Here is a 24,197-nt window from a genome sequence, read left to right on the forward strand (position 1 = left end):
AAACCACCCTTGGGACTGGTCTACACTCACCAGAACAAAAGTATTAATGTGCATGGGTTATACACATCGCACATCTGGGGGTGCAGCGGTATGCTGGCAGCTATGGGTTAGTCATCCAGCTCCATCCATCCATCCATCCATCCATCAGGGTGGGTGCCCAAATGGTCCTGGGGAGGAATTAGCTCAGCCACAGGAGCCAGAAAGGTGCTTAATAGTGTAGTACACTGTCACAGGGGTGGATGACCTTTCACGAGTTCATGCACTACTGTTCGTGGTTATATTTATCTTGTGTAATACCATTTTACTAGTCTATATCAGCGACCAGCTCGCTCTATCATTTTTAAACAATGTAACTATTCTACATTATAGCTCAAACTGTGTCTCCCACAGTGGTTTAGTGGTTAGAGCTCAGAACTTACAGCACTTGGGTCATGGGTTCTAATCCCAGTCTTGGCAACATCCCAAAAAAATGGAGATCAATTTTCTGGGTTGTGGCAGGAATATTGATCAATCAATTATGATTTTGCCTAATGACTAGAAAGTGGATGAATGTTACTTGCGTACTGTTCTTCTGCCAATTAGGAAATGTGCAAGTTTCATGCCGTGTATATTTCATTGTAACTTTTTTCTCTTTTAAATCTGTCTCCTTATACAACTTGACCCCCTCCCCCACCCCATCATCACCTGTCCCATATGCAAATCTATGGATCACCGCCCCACTCTGTAACTATCTATTTACTGATCAAGTGAATGTGTCTCATTTTCTATCAGCTACAGCTCAGATCTCACATTATTATACAATTGCTGATTGTATCTCACCACTAGTCTGATTGAATTCACAATTCCTGGTCAGTCCCGTTCCCTGACCTCTAATAACCTTTAGGGCCAGTTTACACTACATGTGTTTCAGTTGCTTTTTCGGCATCACAAACGCACAGAAAGAAGGTTATATGGTTGTCAATGTCATAGTTCACATCAGCGCTTGCATTTTCAATGCATTGCAGGTGCTGTAAACAAAGTTGACCACGCTGCATTGTTTCTGCACAGAACTGTACTGGAACACATTGAAACATCCTTGAATGTACTAAAGCGCACATGTCCCTAACTACATTGAATACAAAGAAAATAGAAAAAAATAAGTGGAAGGGATACAAAAATGCAATGTCAACGTGTCCAAAACGCATCCAAAATGTACTGGAACACACTAAACATGCATGCCAAAAGGGCATGAAAAAACCCATCAGGAACACATCTAGACTGTTTCTATAGTGTGAACTGGCCCTTAGGACTTGTTCACACCATTGGTGGTGCAGAAACGCATGCAAGAACACACATTTTCCAGCACAGCAAAGAAATGCAATGCCCTCTGTAGATGTGTGCAGGTACCATGATCAAACGTTATTGCACCTACACACGTCTATTAAAAACAGCCCCATTCACAGCCACAAAAACGCATGGCACCACACTACTGTGCGGCTAGGTGCAACACACTTGGAAAATAACATGCCTGCAGTATTGTGGCATGTTTCCACATGTTAAGCAGCCCATTGAATTCAATGGGCTTTGGGAAAAAAATAAATATAACAAACACAAAATGCCACATTCACACAGGTCCTCTGACCTGTACAGCATGAATGAGTGGGTTGTTTATGTGGCTAGAGCCACCTGTTACACTATGGGGACACAGCAGCTGTATGAACACAGGTTTTAATCTGACAAGTGTGAAGGCGTGGGGAAGTGGCCCTGAATGCTCACTGTCTGTCTTCAGGGCTGTACAATTGCAACCATATGCTTGTCAAATTAGGATCTGCAGTATTCACATAGTGTAACATAGGTTGCATGCTAAAAACCAAACACTGATTCACACTCTACAGGCCACAGCACCCATGTGAATGAGCCCTCAATTACACAACGTTTGATTTATTAACTCAGTACAGTTTTATCATTTGGATTGAACAGGAATTTGTTTGTGATTGTGTCCATGAAGAAAATGTTGTGTATTTTTACCATATATATAATTTGGATATTTTCTCTGGTGGTGGGGGCCTGTCAGGTATGCTGTATGGGGCCCCGTGATATCTAACAGTGGCCCTGGGTGTATGCTTGTGTCTGTGCCACCTGTACAGTTAGGAAGAACAATAAGTTATTCTATGGAGTATCTTGAACCTCTGCTATGTACCTCAATGCATCTAGGGATCAGCCACGTTTTCCTATGAAAAATAACAAAATTCGTTGTAATGTTTCCCCTGAAGCAAGCGTGAACTGACCCCTTCATATTATAAAGCAGACCGAATTGGCATTTTCCACAATTATGCATAGGCCAGATCTGTGTGCCCAGATAGGACCTCCTAGTGGCTATTCTATGGACAAGGTACACTTTTCTGTATGCCTGATCTTTATTGAGCTGCAATAGTCAATACGCTGCAATGGGCAGAAATATTTGGAAACAAACCACATGAGCTCAAGTATCCAAACGTGAATGTTCCTTCATAGCAAACCTCCATGATGTACTGTATGGGCCTGGCCCACTCCAAATGAATGCATTGTTCTGGTAGGTCCTCCTATGACAGACTTTAGCTACTTGTGGAGGACATTGTACTGACTTTTCCTCAGATTGCATATTATCTGGCCATCTTAAGTCTCGGGAATACAATCAAGAGGATCTGACACTTTTTTAAGGTAACAAAAAATAGTCTTTAATTGACTCAACATAAAAATAAGCCAACATGGCTAAAACATATCTTGAAAATATGGGGACTCTGATATCCAGCGATAGTCCGTTCAGGAACGAGAAGCAATTCTGCACCCCTAAAACCAACACAGAGGAAAGGGATGGTCAAATTGCTGTGCTGCTTCCAAACCACCTCTGGCATGCCAGGGTCTTTATGAAGGTCCTCGATGCCAGTTCTTGCCTGGGGCCACAAAATATCCACTGGCCACAAGTGAAGGTGAGTGGAGGACGTGAAGGTGGATTTCTACCAGCTTCAACCGCAAGCAGTACCACTCCTGAAAAATGAGAGCAAATAATCATTGACACGTCATCAGGACAGTCAATTCTCAGTGCAGGCTATCTAGAGTGTCTTTCCTTTTTAACCATTTCAAGAGTTCAAGGAAACATTCTTGGAGCATCTACTGTGTTTGGAAAGGCCAAAGGTCCCCCCCTCCCCCAGGCACACTAATGCTTACTTGAAGTGGAGCCCCATCCTGATTTCATGATGTGCTTGAAAAGCTTGACTCTCTGGTATATGTGGCTCATGAAGGAGTGTTCTTGGGATCACACCAAAACAAGGTGCTTGTTCAGGGAGCAATGGACAGGAGAGTGGGGCCAAGGAATGCTGGCATGGGAGCAGCTAAATGAATGATTTTGGCTGCTCTGTGGTAAGCGGCTGCTTTTTAAAAGTCAGCAGCTACCGTTTTTGTAGCTGATGACTGTTATTTTTTGATAGGTGGAGTGTAAATCCGTTTTAAATGTACTGTACAGCATTTCTGACAAACGCGGCTTAAGATATGGTGTGGCCCTAGGGTCAATGTGTGTTTAGAATACTTCCAAAATGCACATACAAAAACACTACATCCAAATGCATGTTCCATTTCTATAGCATGTTAAACAGAAGAAAAATGCACTTACATAATGTTAACATGCGCAAGTAAAAGTAGACAAAATACACATACTTTTATTCTGGCTTCACATACATGCATTGTGGTCTAACACCGCACTCCTGGGCAAATCACATGCAATTTGTGTGCGTTGCAATTAGGGACAAACATTTTGCACACCTCAAATTGCACCGCATCCGGGCCAAAAATGTGCAGGACCCTTTTTCAGGGTATGCACATGGGTGTGAATAGGCATGCGATCCAATTTGGCAAATCGCAATACGCTTTGTGTACCAATTTTGTGTTATTAACTTCACCTAGAAAGCCACAGCAGGTGGCATGAAGGGGTTGTGGTTGTGATGCGGTGCAGCGCTTGCACAGAAAACACTGCAAATTTCACATCGAATCTGTGTGAAACCAGAATGTGCCAATATGTGGCTTGACAAAGCACAGTGGTCAGTGCAGATTATTTTCAATCCATGTTTTTTTACACTTTTCATTCACTGGTTTAACTCAGGTGATTGTTAATCACAATTATCTCCGGAGATCACATGCAGCCCCTCAACCATCTACACATATCTCTGGAAATCTATACAGATCTCCTTGAAAAAATGTCTCCCCTCTTCTTCGGAAAACAATTGTCCTCCACCTCATAGACAGGGGGACAGAGAAGACTTCTCCTTGATAACTAAAATCAGATTAATTATCTGTGCTTAATAAACATACACCAATACTGCAAATGCATTGTACTGTCGAAGGCATTGCACACTAACGCATTGCACACTAAAAATGTCAAATGCGTGAGTGTGTACAGTGCATGAGTGTAAAATGCTTTAGTGCACACTGCAGTGAACAACGCATTGCACACTGTAATACACTGTACAATGTAATACCGTGTACACCCACAGATTGTAGACTGTAATGCACTGTACACTGTCATGCAGGATAGCGCTACGCATTGCACACTGTGATACCGTGTACACCAACACATTGTAGACTGTAATGCACTGTACACTGTCATGCAGGATGGAGCAACGCATTGCACACTGTGATACCGTGTACACCTACACATTGTAGACTGCAATGCACTGTACACTGTCATGCAGGCTGGAGCTACACATTGCACACTTTGATACGCTGTCCACTGTCATGCAGAATCCAGCAACGCATTGCACACTGTAATACCATGTACACCAACACATTGTAGAATGTAATGCATTATACGCAGTATACATGTCCAGATATTCAAAGATTAGCCATGAAGGCCTAGCTGGTTACCTATTGGGCGACCGCAGATAGCCGAATAACGCTACACTACATCCAGGCAGCTCTGGGAGGGTGTCATGTGACATCCTGGCAGAACGCGCTCTCCGTGATTGCTGTGTCCTAAGGACACAGCTGATCACGTGATGTGGTAAAAGGCCAATCACAGCAGCTTTTTACCATGTGATCAGCCATGTCCAATGACACGCTGATCACCGGGAAATGCATTTGCCGGGTCTTGGCTGCACTTTCATCACGCTGTCAGAATGTGTAGAAAGTACAGCCGAGAACCAGCAGTTATCAGAGGAGGGGTCAGCACCGATGATCAGTGCCCTGATGATCAGTGCCCACCAACAGTTCCGCCCACCTGTGGCCAGCAGTGCCACCCACCAGTGCTGCCTCATCAACGCACATCAGTGTTGCTAAATTACCAGTTTACCAAATGTTATAATATAAACAGACTTTTATTCATTATAAGCTATTTTGTTGTTTATCGAGCAAAAAGTAAAACATACAGCAGCAAGTCAATACCACCCAAAGAAAGCTCTATTTGTCTGAAAAAACTGATATAAATTTAAGATGGGTACAATGTGGCATGACCGCACAATTGTCATTCAAAGGGTAACAGTGCAGAAAGATGAAAATTGGCCAGGACAGGAAGGGGGTAGGAGTACCCAGTAGGCAAGTGGTTAATATCATTGACCCATCAATACCCAGGAGCTAATGTACAGATAAGTAGCATGTGCACCAAGTGAGATTCTGCTAGGCCCCACCCACAAAATTACAATTACCTGTCCCTCACATGTTATAAACATATTTGCAATGGCCACACTTACTTTACATATAAGGATCATCTCCTCAGTTGAGAACTGTGCTCTCGCCATGTCCAAATGCCGATTAAAGTTATCAAAATTTTCAACCAACACAAAACCTCCAACCACTTCTCATCCACTTACACTCCCCACAACCAGTTCCGGGTGCGCGCGCACGTGATGATGGACTTCCGGGAGGATAGCCGTTCATGCGCCATGGGGACACCTGTTTGGCGCTTGTTTGCAATCGCGCATTTCTATGCGCGGCTATGATAGCTTTCGCGAATGTGTGTTTCTTATTGATTTGTTTTTTTAACCTTGGCTAATATATATTTGTTGCCAAAGGCCAAAAATCAACAAAGTGTGGACTATTTTATTACTGTAAATCGAATTGTAGAAAACCTGTAGCTGGCTGCACAGTGAATGTGACATATTCATTAGTACATAATATTGTGGTACAAGCGGGTTTTTTTTTTTTTTTCTTTTGGTTTTGAAAAAGCCAGTTTGCACCCACTTGCATATTCACGCTCTTACAAGCTACATTTGAGCAGATTATATAAGTATACAAAGTAACTATTAAGGTTGTTCATATATTGAACATAAAATAAACACAAACGGTCAAACATTTATTGATCAAATATAACTTCATTTATTTGGTCAGCAGGAACAAGTAGGTACAGTGAATATCTTGGTGAGTCACAAAAATAGGATGTGGCAAAAATAAAACACTCTTGCTCATAAGAGCTTACAATCTAAAGATACTTCTAATGAACTGTGCGTGCACAGGTTATAGCAGGAAACAAAAGGGGAAGATGAATCAAGCAACATTTTCGTGCACATAGGATTTACTTACACAATCACTTAGTATAAAGAGCCATTCACAAAAAAAGTCTACAGATCAAAATATCAAGAAAACAAAGCATGTGAAAACAAAAACCCTCCCACCTCTACAAATCCCCTCCCACCTCTACAACTCCCCTACACATACATTTGTCAGCAGGTTTGACAGAAAAATGCATTGGAGTCTAAATGAGCAAGCAAAATTAAAACAAGAGCAGATTTTAAACAAAACGATTGACATGTGTGAGGCTTTCAATGCAAAGAGAAAAAACACAATCATTGTGCAATAACACACAAACACACTTTACAAGGCCAAAAATATGCAAACATTTCCAGCCCACTTCCAAACACAGCCTGAGTGGTGTCTGGGGCAATTCAGCACAAAATCTCTTCTTCCCCCAAACCACACCATGCAAGGACTTAGTCAAAAACCACACGGCCTAGTAACAGGCCAAATCACTCACTACTGCACGTCTTTATATAAGCTAGATTGTATTTGGAGCACGCCAAACAAGGCCCCACCCCCAATTAGGCCACACCCACCACTGACCTTAATTTGGTCAGTGAAAGTGTTTTCACCTGATGAATCCTCTTCCTACCTGCATTAACCCTTGGTATACAGGCCCCACAAATCAGAAAGATATATACAGTGAAATGTACGTGTGCAGCATACAACAGAACATTGAGCAGGGATGTGAAAGGGAACCCCAATTGGAACCTTTATTGCTACTATGGTCACAATTCCCTCCAGATTCTCACATGAGTTAAGACAGTCACATGACCACATCTTGTATGCAATACTGAAAATGACAAATCGATTTGACTAGTATGGTGAATTTCCCATCAATTGGCAAAACACTCCAGAAATCAAACATCACCAAACATTACACTCTGGGCAAAGCTGATTTACAAATCATGCGACTTACAGTAAAGTTGACCATTTCAATGCAATTTTCAAGACATCTGACACAGATCTCTATGCAAATTGCCACTAAAGTAGTACATGTACTACTTAAGAAATCAATGTTTGAAACACACCCATATGGTCGCTCTAATAGCAGACAATAGGGTGCGACTTTGCAGACGATTTACAACTTGCATGTTGTGCAAATCACATGCCAAGTCCCACTCAATGTGCACGCTATTGGAGTGTTCCTATTGTTGTGGTTCAAACTTGGTAGGAGCCGCAAGTAATAATAGAGTAATGAATACACTACTTTTCATGCAATTTGCTGAGAGATCGGTGTCAAATGTCTTGCAAATTGCACTTGAAATCACCATGTACCCCGACTTTGAAATCATGCAACTTCTATGCAAGTCACATGATGGGACTGTGGTGTCAATACCACCACTTAGAAATCTGCTTTAATGTGACCGGGTAGCCCCCAGTAACATTGTTTGCAATTGCCATGACAGGCGACTTGCAAATCGTAGACCAAGTCGCACCCTGTTGGCCACTGTAGGCTCTGTTCACATCCAATTGGATTGTGAACTCGTGCAACTTCACTGTATGTTGGGCAATTGCCGCATCGGATTAGATGTGACAGTGGTGTTAGCCCCCAGTAACATTGGGTGCAATTTGCCATGCAAAGGGCAAGCTGCTGGCCATGCCAATCACATGACAAGTCACATCCAGGGTGTGCAATTTCAGGTGCGATTTGTGAATTGACATGGTACCTGATATTGGTTATAATGAATGTGAATGTGAGTGTATTAACATTCACCATTTGTTGCAGCGAGAGTTCAAAGGTATTTGAAAATTTTGTCCATTTATTAGCAATTTAACATCTAGACTCAAATAGAAATCGCAATGCTACACACAATTGAAAACACAACTAGTTAGTAATTCTCTAGAAAACACAGTAAAATTGGCAACTTAAAGAGTAATTTTCAATTGCATATAGTGTGAGCGAAGCAGGAAAATCAACAAAGGAAATAAATCTTTGAAGGCGTGCGGTACCTGCCTGCTGGGATAAGGGTCTGCTTTGTATTTGGTGGAAAAATCCATGCCAGTATTTGTGACAAGTTTGATATGTGGATTCACCAACCAAGTCTTTTCTCTCTCGCTCACTCTTCTGTATGTCTCTCTTTATCACTCTTCAGTATGTATCTCTCGCTCACTCTTCTTTGTCTCACTGGCTCGCTCTTCTCTCTCGCTCACTCTTCTGAATGTTTCTCTGTATCACTCTTCAGTATGTATCTCTCGCTCACTCTTCTTCGTCTCACTGGCTCGCTCTTCTCTCTCTTCTGTATGTCTCTCTTTATCACTCTTCAGTATGTATCTCTCACTCACTCTTCTTCGTCTCACTGGCTCGCTCTTCTCTCTCGCTCACTCTTCTGTATGTCTCTCTTTATCACTCTTCAGTATGTATCTCTCGCTCACTCTTCTTCGTCTCACTGGCTCGCTCTTCTCTCTCTCAGCTCTTTGCTTGCCAAATCCTTCACAAAAGTGGGTGGAGTGTAAACCATCATTATCAAATCTATTAGTGATTCAGGCCCTTATCTTATACCATTGTATGACATTCACATAAGGTGCAGCTTTGAAGGTGTTTCAACAGACAAGGCCTCATTCTAATTCACATTTTAGGGATCATTTAGACAGAAAGCAAAGATGTTGCCAGAACATGTATGTGAAGACAGCCACACACGGAGATCATGCTACTTCCTTGCCGTGGTTGGGATTCAAACCGACAACCCTAGAGTTGTGAGGCAGTAGTGCTAACCACTAATCCACAGAGCTACATTGCTAACCCAGCCTGTATTTCTGTGCTGTGAATCAATCCTAAGTCCCTGGGCAAGGTCAGTGTAACTAGCCAGATATCTCCAATGTGACACAAATGTTGTGCTATGTTGCCAATTCAGATGTATGTTGGTTCTATGTATCCCAATACAAAGGATTGCAATACTAATACAGGCGTACTTCGGTTTACCAACGCCTCAGGGAACGTCATATTTGGGGTACAAATGCCAAACCATTTCAGTTAATTGGTCTGTTTACAAATGTTTGAATAATTTGGTATGGGCATGTGGCCTGGTATGGTTCAGGAGGGGGGGGGGGGCGCTCGCTCGCCCCCCCCTTTCCTGACCTGCCGGGCTGCATGCTCGGATAAGTATCTGTTATGGATTTTGGGGGGTACCCCATGCTGTTTTTTATTTAATTTCAGCGTGGAGTTACCCCTTAACATCCATACGAGACCCAAAGGGCTTAGTATGGATGGGAGGGGGGACCCCACGCCGGGTTTTTTACAAATTGTTTATAATTCCCTGCAATACTTTTACATCAACTGTCAGTGGGGAACTCCACCGACAGCTGAAACATGAACGCTGCATTGGTTTTCGCTACTAAAATGCTGCATGAGTTGATAACATAACTCATGCGGGATTATAGGAGCGACAGCCATGTGTTAATGTTTCAACTGTCATTCATTTCATTCAGCTGCGGAACCGCAGACTCCTTCACGTAGGGGGGCCGGGATCTGGGGGCCCCCTTGTTAAAGGGGGCTTCCAGATTCTGATAAGCCCCCCGCCCGCAGACCCCCACAACCACCGGCCAGGGTTGTGGGGAAGAGGCCCTTGTCCTCATCAACATGGGGACAAGGTGCTTTGGGGGGGAGCCCCCCCTGCCCCAAAGCACCCCCCCATGTTGAGGGCATGTGGCCTGGTATGGTTCAGGAGGGGGGGGGGCGTTCGCTCGCCCCCCCCCCCCCCTTCCTGACCTGCCGGGCTGCATGCTCGGATAAGGGTCTGGTATGGATATTGAGGGGGACCCACGCTGGTTTTTTTTTAAATTTCAGCGTGGAGTTCCCCCTTAATATCCATACCAGACCTGAAGGGCTTGGTAAGGATGAGAGGGGGGACCCACGCTGTTTTTTGTTTTTTTTTGTTTTTTTTTTTATTGCGGACCTTTATTTTTACATTCAGCTGTCAAAATAAATATTATCTAGACCTTTGAAATAAGTAAAATCATTACAGAAATAATTATAAAGGATAAGAAACAAAAATAGAATCACTAGAACTAAGGAAATCTAATTAGATTACATGAAGATATGCCGAGTGCTGTTTATTAAACACAGTAGTCACGACCGAGTGCCGGCTGTCAGAGGAATCCACAGTAAGATTCACTATTAGGCAGTGGCTAAAAAACAAACGCCCATGGCAGAAGTCTAAAATGTGTTCTGCACATGCTCAGTTCTATCTGCCAAAGACACTGCACGGGCGTCTAGATTTTTACTGTGTTGATTTCCTTGAAAAAAACGATTTTTAACACATTCTTAATTTTTTTGGAAATAGCAGATATTGTTTAAAGTGAAGTCCTGATATTTGGCAAAGCAAATTTCTAAGTGAACATGTCTCTGCAGTGATTTTTCATGGTGTTAGACGTGCTTCTTAGCAAGTCTGCTTTGTGAGTCTGATTCCGGGCGTGTGTCTTTTTGTGAATTAGATTGGACATCTGCTTATGGGCGCTGGTCAATAGTGAATTTGGTTGCAGGGTAAAAAATAGACGGTCGCCCATGAAAAGTGGGCTTAAGCCCATGAATATGCACCTACGCCCAATAGTGAATCAAGGCCTATATGTCTGAACGGACTCATCTGCATGTCCGACTGACTATGTTCCTGTGAGGCACCAGTCCCAGCCATCCCCCAGGACTGCTATAGATGATGCTACACAAAGCTATATTCCCTGACCACTTACAGTATATAGAGGCGACCACTACAGTACAGTAAGACAAAACAAACTGAAACAGTCAAGAAATGGACAAGTACTACAAAAGTGCTTAGTCTGTGCTATTATCAAGAAAGTCCAAGTTATTATACTGTATATAAGAATTCACTTAACGTGGAACTTTATTTAAAGTTCACAACTCTGTGTACAACCTTGCAGCTGTTGGGTGTTGGAACAGTCAACGAATGAACAGTAACGTCATCCCAGTCTGGCTAATCATGATGGCAAAGATGTGGAAGAGGCCAGAAAAAGATGTTGGGACCAGTGAGGAAACACTTGGACATAACATCACTGTAGAGGAGACTAGACTAGTTCTGCTTTAATTTTTCATAACAAATATCTTCTCATTGTTTATGAATCACATGAAGATTTTCAGTTAATGTTAGGATCACAAACTTGTCCATCAATTGTATATTGAGGAAATATGTGTGCTTCCCTGATATATAAATCATGCATTTTTTGTTAACTGTGATGGTTTATTCAGCTCAATATAAGTGTCTCATCTTCTTTGCACTGACTTTGTTGGCTATTATATTGACCACTCCGATCAGTGAGTGGGAATATAGCTTATACTGTAGGTCTTTCAAGGTTTTGTAGGTACCAGCTTAATGTCCCAATTAACAACTTCTAATACAATGAAAAATTTTAGGCTTCTTTTGTCTGCAAAGCTGCCGCAATCTTTATCTTTGCATTTTAATCCTAACGCTTTAAAGATTTTTTTTCTGTCTTTCTAGGATAAAGTTTTGCGTAATGTGTACGTGTGGGCACTCTGCAGAGACCAAGATGAACTTAATCCTTATGCAGCATGGAGATTATTAGATATGTCCTCTTCTGCCTCTGAACAAATACTCTGAAGATCAGTTTGCAACTTGCTAAAATTGTACTGTGTGCCTAATTAAAGATGATATTTGGGCTAAACTTCATGTATATTCAATAAATGTCAATACAAGAACCTTACAACTTTCTCCTGAAGTAAAAGTAGCTTCTTTTCCTGATTTAGGACACACTAATGGTTGGTTTCCTCCATCGTGAAACGTCCAACAAAGTGTCCTCTTAAAAATGTTCTCATGAAGAATTGCAAAGGCAAACTTTTTTTCTTCACTTTTCGATAGACTAGAGTTGGGTAAAACTCCTGTAAATTTTTTTTTGCTATCCTGTGTTCTTTTTTTTTATTGGTTGTCTTTCGCTGGATGAGGGAATATCTGTTGACTGTCCTAGAGATGCAAGAGTAAAAGGAAAGTTCTTTAGTGTGAAGGGACTTTCCATTATTAAATATTAATGTAAATCAACTACTCACGCTTAACCTCATAAGACAATAAAACAGAAGGTCCAAATGTTAAGCAACTAGCACATTAGGCAGGCTAAACCCATCACAGATATATATAACTTAAAGTGCAGCACTAATAAAGAAGCAAAAATATCCCCACCATAAAAGTGTAGAAAGCATAAACCAGCAAACAAGGACAAATAAATTACATAAGTTCATATACAGGCTACTGAGTCCGTAGGTAGTGGTGATCATAAGAGAAAATTACAGATACATTCTCCACCGTCACCATAATCGTGCAGTCTCTTACCAGACAGATTTAACCACAAAATGGTCAAATAACGCAGCTTTAAACCCTGAGCAAGAGCCAACAATCCGTTCACCATGAATACACCCTCCTTCGGATCCAAGATTAATACGCCCCAACTCTTCTCAAGATGGTATACATTAAATTAAGGTATATATCAGAAAAGAGAAAGAAACCATCTCATAGTTTGGTATGGCAACAAGCTTCAAATTTAATAAATGTATTGCACTTATAACAATCCAAGTAAAATCCAGTATATCATGAATTTCAATCCAAGTTGCAAACCAACAAGATGGTGGCGGTCCGTGCAATTACGCAATGATGACATACAGCCGTGACTCCACCCTTCACTTTTCATCAACAGACATTGTCTTGCTACTTATAAATGCACTGGAAGGACCCTCGTACTAATCATAATGCGTTCCAGCGGGTGGAACCAACACTAACCAGCGGATACAGAGGCCCACAATGCCCAAACTATGATAGATAGATGATGAGGACGTAATCACCCGGCCAATTCAAAGGCAAATATATATATAAAAACAGCCATGATAAAAAGAAGAATGATTAGATAGTAATACCTAAATTTACAGGTAAGTTCCACAACCCATATAAGAACCATACCTCTTGAACAGCACCATCTTGTGGTTTGTTACAAAACTGCAAACAGACATGATTTAATATAAATCACATATAAATAACATCCATATAAACTAAACAACAAATTGCATGAGTGTAAAAAATATCAGAAGTTAAATTAAATAGACCACATTACGGTTCGTGCATGTAACAACAGTATCAGTATTATAAGACCTCTGAGTAGAGGTGGACTGAAACCTATTACATTTTCTACATTTCTGGGCATTAATCATGCAGGTTCCACATTACCTGCAAGGAAAACAACCCTTCATTTCATTAAAAAATATAGGTTTTTTGGGGGCTATAACCCATTTGGGGCTACCCATAATCTCGAGCGAAAGATAACATTCAGGACTTCTGGCAAAAGGGGGCCAAGCACCCATCATTCTCCAGGACACCCCAATGCTTGCGGAGAATCCGTTTCACACAATGCTGGGTGGAAAAGGTAGTAAAAAATGCATGATTAAAGGTAGAGTCCACCTCAATTTTCTGTTTAGATTGCAACATTTCCTCTCTATCCTTACCATCAACGGCCCTAAAGACCTCATCCAAAGCGTGGTCTCAAGAACTTTACCTCTCGGAGAATCCTATTAGTGCAATTTCTTTTAAGCCTATAATATTGACTCTTCTGTACCGATCTCAACCATCCAGTATGATGCCAACTTTTTACATCTGTGAATCCATTTCTGTCTGTTTCTTTAAAGAATGTAGATATCACAATTTGACCTTCTTTTTTAATATTTAGATCCAAGAAATAAATATTGCTTATACTTGCTTCATATTGCAAAAAGGATGCCCCGATCTTTAACATTCAGACCATTTATAAAATAATCCAAAGATTCAAAATCGCCCTCCCAGTGGAGGAGGATTGGAGTTTGCAAAAAAAGCACCTGAAGTACTCTGACTGTGAGGAACAAGATTCTCCGGTCTGATGAAACCAAGATTAACTGTTTGGCCTCAATTCTACATATTATGTCTGGAGGAAACCAGGCATCACTTATCACCTGCCAAAAACTATGCCAACAGTGAAGTATGGTGGTGGCAGCATCATGCTTTGGGGGTGTTTTTCAGCAACACTGGTCAGTGTTAAGGGAAAGCTGAATGTAGCAATGTGCAGACATATCCTCAATGTAAACCTGTTTCATAGCACTCAGGACCTTAGATTGGGCCGAAAGTTCACTTTCCAACATGTCAACGACCCTAAACACACAGCCAAGACAACACAGGAGTGGCTTAGAGTGGCCCTGCCAAAGCCTTGACTTGAACCCTATTGACTATCTCTAGAGAGACCTGAAAATGGCTGTCCATCGACAGTCCCCATCCAACCTGACTGAGTTTAAGAGGATTTCCAAAGAAGGTCAGAAAATCCCCCAATCCTGGTGGGCAAAGCTTGTTGCATCATAGTCAGAAAGACTCAAAGCTGTAGTTGCTGCCAAAGGTGCTTCAAAAGTACTGAGCAAAGTGAATACTTTAGTCCAGTGAGCTTCTGAATGGATGAGATCGAATAATGATCAATATGATGCTCCGAATCCTAGCAGCAGTTTCAGTGACATAAAAGTTTGGTGCACGCGACTTCTTGTGATAAAGAAATGAGGTATGCTTGCACTCACCGGAAGCGCAAATTAAATGCGCATATAATAATCTCCAGGGAGGACCCTGGTTACAGACTGGGGGGGGGGCTCCACTGGCACACACACACAACGGAAGCACTCCAGACCTTGCAGCAGAACCAATCCAGCATACAGGGATAGGTCCTTACATGATTCCAACCACTGTGCACCGACTGTACCAAATGGCACCACCTTAAATGGCTCACAATCAAGCCACCAAACAGAGGTATTTGTTAGTGTAGTACGTTTATTATTGGCACAATATCCAATATGTCCATCGATTGACACTGATAGAGCATTTTTTTAACTGATTTAAGACTACCACCTCCTTCCCTCCGTGCTGCTATTGACACATCCATCCACAGCTCCATGCAGAAATTAAAATCACCTGCCACAATCAGCTGTCCTTTCTTGAAATCCATAAGATTTTTCAAGGCATCCTCTAGATATACCATTGGATTCTTAGTAGATAATGGCAGTAGATATTTGCTAATGTACATTCTACTCCTTGTAGTTTCCCTCTCAGAAACAAAAATCGACCCCCTATATCGACCACTCTATCTTCCACAGAAAAGTCAACATTCTTTGCTATTCCAATTGCCACCCCCTTTGCACGTTTAATAGGTGAATCTGCATAAAACCAGGTTGGATAATATTTAGAATATAAGTTATAATTTGTATCCTGGGATAATTGTGTCTCCTGTAAAAACACAACATTAATTAAATATTGGTGAATTTCCCTCAAAATCTTATACCTTTTGGTTGTGGAATTCAATCCTTTATGTATGGAATGCAAACATTATAATGTCATGAAATTATACATATTAATTCCTACTTTATGTCTATTCTTAATCTATGTGAGGAAAACAGAATTATACATTTTAAGACTAGGTGAAACACTCTCTCTGGGTGACTTTTACCTTCCTTCCCCCTCCCTCTACCCCCTTTGCCCCTCCTTCCCGGTCCCCACCCCCCTCCAACTTCTCCCTGGCACATATTTAGCCCTGGAATCAGTTGTGGCTATTTTCCACCTTCGATTCCTCCTCTGGGTATGACTCAGAGCACATGCGCCTGACCGGACTAATATCCTCTAGGTTCCCACTGAACTGTGACATAATAAGCAGCTTCCCCATGCCCTCTTATTTATAATTTCCTTTTCGCTTTCTTCCCTCTGCACTTCTGCACGTTCTCTGGTCCCTGTGGGCCATCCTGTAATGTCTACTATCTGCAAGTCCAGTCTTTCACAGAAGGGCTTGAAGTCCTCTGGAAACCTTAGCCTTGCCACTTGTCCATCTTTCAATCTGATCAGGCTTGCTGGTAAACCCCAACTATATTGAACATTCTCCTTGCGCATCAAGTCCAGTAATGGTTTCAAAGCTCTCCTGCTAGTTAAAGCCTCTGATGCTATATCCGCAAGTTCACTCCTCCATACTTTACTTCTGGCATTCCGCGCATCTTATTGGCTCTATCAATTACATCTCTAGGAACCTCTGACTTAATTCCCCGTTGCTGTTTAATCCTATGGGCTCTATCCACCTTTAGTTGTTCTCTCAATGGCCTACCCATTATTGAGTTAAATATTTTCCTCATTTCTTCTACTAAGTCTTCCCCTGATGTTGCTTCTGGTAGACCCCGGATCCTCAAGTTGTTTCTTCCATCCCTATTCTCTTGATCTTCTAATCTATATGCCAAGTTTCTTTGTTCTTTGGGCATGTCTGCCATCTGCATTTCTAACTTCATAATTACTTGTTCTTGTATTTCTATTTTTTCTTCTGACTCTTCTAGTTGAGATAGTACTTGTCCTATGTCTTTATGTAATACGGCCATTTCATTCTTGAGGGATTTCTCTAGTTTCACGAACATCTTCATTTTCGTTTTCGTGAGTATTTGTAAACTTGAACTTTGTTCTTCTATATCTCTGGAGTCCATTCCGCTTTCCGTATTATTTAATTATTTGCTCTGATCCACATTAGATGCTCCTAGTGATAATCTGATTTGGTCTTCATTTTCGTTTCCTAGTTCATGCCTCCCCCTTCCTTCCTGTTGTTTTTCAGGGGTATGATCGTCTGGACTTTTTTTCTTGTGGAGGCATATATTTCCTTATTGTGCTCACTTGGAGAGTTTTTGACCCTCCTTTTTTTCTATTCGTCATATTGTTACTATACTTTAAGCAGATTTCACTCGTGTCCCTTTAGCTCTACATCTCCAATCTCAGCAATCACTTAAAGAGTAATCAGAGTTCAGCTCAGTGCTCACTTCTGTTTCCCATTCAAGTAATACACTTTAGATATAACATAGATTAGTTTCTGAAAAAAAAGTAAAGTAAAGTGAGAGCCCTGCTGTTGAGAGGCATCAACAGCAGGGCTCTCACTTTACTTTCCATTCATCGTGCATCAGCATCAGAGGTTGGTCATCAGCTCTGAGGAAAGGGATTCGTCCCCGAAACGCGTCAGCCATTTGACCGCACTGACAGTGAGAACACCTTGCCTGCCGTTGTGGCCATTGTCATTTTTCTATGCTTTTTAGATACATGCTTCGTCTGTGAGTATGTTTTTATGATTTAATTCCTACAATAAACCTTGGATAATGCACTAGGTGTGTGCGCCACCTGTTTTTCTCTCTATCCAGTGGCTGATTTCCCCGTCTGAGGAGGGCTGCACCCCTGGAACATTTCCTTTTGGTTGTCGCTGTCCTGGTACCCTTGGCTTCCCTTTTGGCTGTGCATATCTTGAGGCGCTGGAGAGTACATACGCTATGCAGCGATTCCCTGGCTATCCTCTCCTGGTCTGTGGGCATATCCACCGCCCCAGCATCCACCACTTCACCCGCCACGTGGGACTCCATGCCGACTTACTGAAAGACTGTCTCCTCTCCCCAGTCTTCTCCTCTGTCTGCCAGTAACCTCCCGAGAAGGCACATTGAGGCACAGCAGGAAGGCAGGTAAAAGGGTTTTCTCCACTATCCCTCCTTCATTAGTTCACGGGCATTGGGAGCTCATACTCCTAGCGTCCGGTTGCCGCCATGTTCCGGCCCCTCCCCCTAAAGTCCCAAGTCACTTATTAATCCAAGCTCAGTGGGAAGTTCCAACTCCCTAAAATATTGGATGTCCTCCCATCTCCACTCCACTGCACTACCAAAATGTGGGTCCTCCTGAAGTGTCTAAAATATCAATCCCGGGCTGCCATAGTCATAGCCTTCTATCTGCAATCCAGCTGCACATATGTTTTACTTTTACATATCTCCTTTCCCGAACCCTTTACCCACATGCTGGCAACCTGTAGTGGGTTACCTCAGTTTCATCAAAAGTAAAAGGCCCTATCCTACAAGCCCTTGCACCCCCCTCCACACCTACTGTATACATTTCCAATGCATATCTTTGACGCCCTGGTCTTTGCTGCTGCTCAGTAACTGAGGTTATATATCATCGACCCTGCCAGTGCTGTGATTCCAATATGCTGAATAAGGGCTTGAGACCAGATATGCCTTTAATGTTCCTCTCTTTGCATGTCCTCATTTTTCCCGTTTTCTTTTCCCTGGGATGACTTACGTCTGATTCTTTTTTTCTTTTCCCTGGGATGACTTACGTCTGATTCTTTTCCTATGTATTGCTATGTATCTTTTTGTTTGCTGTATGTGTATTACCTCCTATTGTATTTCCGACTGATACCTTGTATTACCTGTACCTATTGTATGCTCTGAGTTTATTAATAAACTTTATGGAAAAAAAAATAAAAATTTGGCCACTCCTTAATTTTTTCTCCGATAAATTTGCCCAATTATTTGTCCCAGATAAAAATATCTGCGTGGATGAGTCGCTTGTTCCCTTCACTGGCAGGCTGAGCTTCAAGCAGTTTATCCTCAGCAAAAGGGCCCGCTATGGGGTTAAACTCTATAAATTATGCCACAAAGCCATGGGATACGTGTACGTCTTCCTCGTGTACGAAGGAAAGGACACCCAACTGCATCCCCCTGAATGCCCAGATTACATTGGAGCAAGTGGAAAAGTCGTTTAGGAGCTTGTATTTCCACTTCTTGAAAAGGGTTATCATGTATATATGTTGATAATTTTTACACCAGCTTGCCCCTTTGCCGCAATCTTCACGGAAGGAGAACACTAGCATGTGGCACCGTGAGAGCTAGTAGGAAGGACTTCCTGCACAGGCTGGTGAACACAAGACTACAGCAAGGGGAGTCGGTGAGTTTGCGGAACAAAGAGATATTGACTATGAAGCGGAGGGACAAACGAGACATCTACATGCTCTCATCAATCCATAATGATACCCACGTGCAAATCACCAGAAGAAATGGCACGATCCAAAAACCAGAATGTGTCCATGATTATAATTTGTTCATGGGGGGAGTTAACTTTAATGATCAGATGATCCAGCCCTACCTTGCTGTAAGAAGAACCCGCCATTGGTACAAAAAAGTCTCCATTTATTTTTTCAATTTATAATACATATGTGATCTACCAGAAATCCACCGAGACACCCATGTCCTTTCTTCGCTATCGGGAGGAAATTGTCACTGCCCTTTTGTATCCTGGAGGCCCACCAGAAAGTGTTCGCTCAGATGCAGTGAGTAGACTCCATGAACGCCATTTTCCTGAAAAAGTTTCTCTCAGAGAAAGAGGTCAAAGATGTAAAAAAAAATGTCAGGTGTGCTCCAGAAGAGGAGTTAGACGAGACACCAGTTTTTTTTGTCCTAAGTGTCCTTCCCAACCAGGCCTCTGCATAGGCGACTGTGTCCGCCGTTACCATTCTTCTCTACAATATTAGTTAAGTATGGTAAACGTAATTTTGAATTTCCTGCCATTCACTCCTCATGCCTCTGCCTGCTCCTGAAATGACCCTAGCCTGTTATTCTGAAAACTTGTGGAAAAAAACGACATGTTCAAAAGACTCATCATGCCTCAAAAAAATAAGTTGGAGTGTTTGCTTTCCAAAACTGTGTCATTTTGTGGGTGTTTCCTCTGTCCTGGTGCTCCAGGGCCTTCAAAAGTCTGATAGGTTGTCAGGAAATTATTTGCAACAAGAATGCCTAAAGGTGCTACTTGGATGTTGGCCCTCTGTATATGGCCAGGCTGTGGAAAAGTCTCAAACATTTGGTATTGCCATACTCAGGAGAGGTAGCAGAATGTACTTTTTTTTTGGGGGGGGGGGGTGGTATTTACGTGCTATGTGTTAGAAATATCTTATAAATGGACAACTTTGTGTAAAAAACAATACATTTTTCATTTTCGTCCCGCATATTCCGAAAACTTTGGGAAATAATTGACATGCTCAAAAAATTATGCCTCAAAGTTGTAGTGTTTGCTTCTCAAAATGGAGTCAAAATGCCTCTGCCTGCTCCTGAAATGACCCTAGCCTGTTATTCTGAAAACTTGTGGAAAAAAACGACATGTTCAAAAGACTCATCATGCCTCAAAAAAATAAGTTGGAGTGTTTGCTTTCCAAAACTGTGTCATTTTGTGGGTGTTTCCTCTGTCCTGGTGCTCCAGGGCCTTCAAAAGTGTGATAGGTTGTCAGGAAATTATTTGCAACAAGAATGCCTAAAGGTGCTACTTGGATGTTGGGACTCTCTATGTGGTCAGGCTGTGGAAAAGTCTCACACATTTGGTATTGTTATATTCAGAAGGAGTAGGAGAATGTATTTTGGGGTTGTAGTTGCAAGTATGCCTGTGCTGTGTATACAAGTATAATACAAGTATAATTGTAGGTCATTTTGTCAGGACAGTTTCCTTTAGATATTGACTATAAATTTTACACGGATACTGCAGGGTCTGGTTTTGGTGCCTTTTGGAATGTACTGGTATGCTAGATTTCTGGAGAGATATTGATATGAAAAATAAAAAACAACAAAAAAACATTGTCACTAAAACAGTTTTACTGTCATGGTTGCAGTGATGGTATGGGGCCAGCATTTTAGCAATAAATCTATTGTTCTGCAAACAGATAACAAATGCGTCATGTATGCAATTAATGGCCTGGTCTTTCTCCTGGCAGGCAAACATAAGGTAATTGCTGATGTTTTATATTGCTAGAATTTCCAATTTCTCATAAATTGGCCCAAGGAGCAGCAGTCAAGGGTCTAAACTGTACAAAACTTTGGTTCCTCCTTATCAGCAATTAGTACAGGATGTGATAAGATTATATGAAAAAAGCTGGAGTAACTATTTGTTAACATGTAGGAGGTGGTGTGACTTTTGAAATGCCTGTGATCTATTTCCATTAGCTAACTCACCAGAACTGATTCTGACTTTTGTATTCTGATTTTTTTTTTTAAATTTATATTTTTTATATATTAAATCCGGATATTCTTATGCCCATTTATCCAAAACAGTGCTACTCTCCCAACAGGAGGTCACTTATTTCAGTTAAAATGCTCTGTGATCTGCTTGATGCTACTAACACAGTTTTTTCAGTATTGGAAACATTTTCTTCTTAAGTTTCTATAGCCTTTTTGGTGCCTTCCACATCTTGGAACAAGTTTATCGTTTGTGTAAGTGTAATACAGGTTTCTTGCTGGAGAATGTGAGAGTAAGAGATGACACTAATACTATATTTTATATATATTTTGTCCAAATCAAGAACACACCAGTTGAGTAAAGGTAAATAGGTAACCCTTCATCCACATGGTGGTAGTTATTTCTCCTGTTGCATTGGTATCTCAGTTGGCACCAGGGCCACTGATAAGGGGGTACAGCCAGTCCTCCTGTACTGGGCCAAGGCTCCACCAATTCAGCAGGGGGCCCAGGCACCTGCAATGCCATTGCTTGGGACTGGAGAGGCAGCCAAGTCTCTCAAGCAGCTGTCCTTTTTGTGCTGACTCCAGAGGTGAGTGAGTTGTGACCAGACCTTACCTAGTGCCACCATCCATATCTTTCTCCAGTCTTAGAGCCATGGGAGTCTGCATTTCAGCTTACCACATCCTGCCTGGGTCATTGTCATACTGCTGGGACAGCTAGCTGTGTGTCTGCTATCCTACTAACTACCCCTCCTGTACCCTGGCACTGAGTGCCTGTTAATCTACCGTCTACCCACTTCTTGTACCCTGCCACTGTTTGCTTACTATCCTACCAGCTATCCATTCCCCTTCTTGTACCCTGCCACTGAGTGCCTGCTATCCTACCAACTACCCCCTCCTTGTACCCTGCCACTATTTGCTTACTATCCTACCAGCTATCCATTCTTCCTCTTGCACACTGCCACTGAGTGCCTGCCATCCTACCAACTACCCCCTCCTTGTACTCTGCCACTGTTTGCTTACTATCCTACTAGCTATCCATTCCCTGTACCTTGCCACTGTGTGCATGCTATCTTACCAACTACCCCCTCCTTGTACCCTGCCACATTTTGCCTACTATCCTACCAGCTACTCACTCCCTGTACCCTGCCACTGTGTGCTTGCCATCCTACAACTACCCCCTCCTTGCACCCCGCCACTGTTTGCTTGCTATCCTACCAACTACCTCCTCCTTTTACCCTGCCATTGTGTGCCTACTATCCTACGGCTATCCATTCTCTGTACCCTGCCACTACGTGCATGCTATTCTACCAACTATTATTATTATAAAGGATTTATATAGCGCCAACAGTTTGCTCAGCGCTTTACCCCCCCTTGTACCTTTCCACTGTTTGGCTGCTATCTTACCAACTACCGCCTCCTTGTACCTTGCCGCTCTGTGCCTGCTATCCTTTCAGCTGCTCACTCCTTATACTCTAAAACTGTGCTTGATATCCTACTGACTAACCCTTACCTTTCGTTCTTCAGAGAGCATTTGACAGGCATTAAGGAGGCATTGTATTGCCTTCTAACTCCCTGCACTACCCCTTTCAACCCCACACTAGTGCATTGCAACCATTCATTCACACAGGTACTCTCCATGTGAATCAATTTGTTAATGCGACTGGAGCCACGTGTTACTCCATGGAGATGTAGTGGTTGTACGAACACAGCCTCAGGCCATAATTTGACAGGTGTGTGTGTGGGGGGGGGGGGTGGCTTGGCGAGCCTTGGCTGCAGCTCCCAGTCCACAAGGCTCTCACAGGATTTTTACACCCTCTACTGCCTCTTCTAACCCCTACAGATGGGCAGCATCAGCCTGGGAACCCTAAGAAGTCCAATGGGAGACCCTCTGGTGCTGATCTGGATCACTTTTTCAACCACTCTTCTGCCACTACAAAGAACAAGCAGGCCTCCAAGATGGAGCCGGTGCCTCCTTCTTCATCTCGGTCTGAGCCCATGGCCAACCTTGTACCTTTTCACTTCAGGTGAGCTCCCGCAGCCACCCTTCATCCCCTGGGGGAGCAGACAAGCTCTCACGCTGCTCCTGCAGTCTTTCACAGACTTCAGTCTGTTTCAGAGAGGGATGGGACATGGAATATCTCTGAACCCTCTGAGGTCTCTGAACTCCTATAATAAATCCCTACCTGCCAATGCTGATTTTGAGCAGTATGTAAATCACATTGAAAAGACCTACAGGCAAGAGGTAAATGATCTCAAAAAGTATCTAGAAATTAGGATGGAGGACATTGACAACACCACTAATGGTCTCTGCAATGCTTTGCAGTTTCATGAGGAGACATTGAACTCTCACACTGTCTTAATACAGCAACTATAGTATCAGCAGGATAACATAGAAAACAGAAACCGTAGCAATAACATTAGGATTCGGGGTATCCTTGAAACTACGGAAGCTAAGAATTTGGCTACAATGGTAGCTGCTATTTTCAACCAGTTACTACAATAGCCTAAGGATGCCCCCCTTTAACTGGATTGAGTACACAGGACCTCAGGGCCAAGGAACCCAGACTCATCCTTTCTGCATGACACACTTTGCAGAGTACACTTTTACATGACCAAGGAGGCCATCACTGGTGCAGCCAGTGCTCAAGATACCATACTCTTCAATGATACCCCTGTCATGCTTCTTCCAGATCTTTCCTGCCAGACACTGGCCATGTGTTGAGCCCTGAAACCGTTCACACAACTTCTCCAAGACCGCCAGATTCAATACCAATAGAGGTTCCTTTTTCAACTCCAAGCCTGTTGTGATGACAAAACAGTGTAGTTCCGTACATTGGGGGACCTGCCAAATTTTTTCAGCATGCTTGAGCTGCCCCAGGTGTCTTTAGCG

General features: G+C 42.4%; 1 protein-coding gene across 1 annotated transcript in view; it reads left to right on the forward strand.

Moving 5' to 3' along the window:
* Positions 1–12,199, forward strand: part of LOC149454028 (mitochondrial import inner membrane translocase subunit TIM44-like) — a 209,298-nt gene extending 197,099 nt beyond the window's left edge. The window contains exon 8 of the mRNA XM_089687852.1: positions 11,970–12,199. Coding sequence (XP_089543978.1) covers positions 11,970–12,089 — 120 coding nt within the window. The 3' untranslated portion in view covers positions 12,090–12,199. The remainder of the gene's footprint in view (positions 1–11,969) is intronic.
* The last annotated feature ends 11,998 nt before the right edge of the window (positions 12,200–24,197 follow it).

The sequence above is a fragment of the Staurois parvus genome, unplaced genomic scaffold (genome assembly GCF_062004578.1).
Source record: "Staurois parvus isolate SC_StPar_1 unplaced genomic scaffold, SC_StPar_1.0 ptg000439l, whole genome shotgun sequence".
Lineage (NCBI taxonomy): Eukaryota > Metazoa > Chordata > Amphibia > Anura > Ranidae > Staurois > Staurois parvus.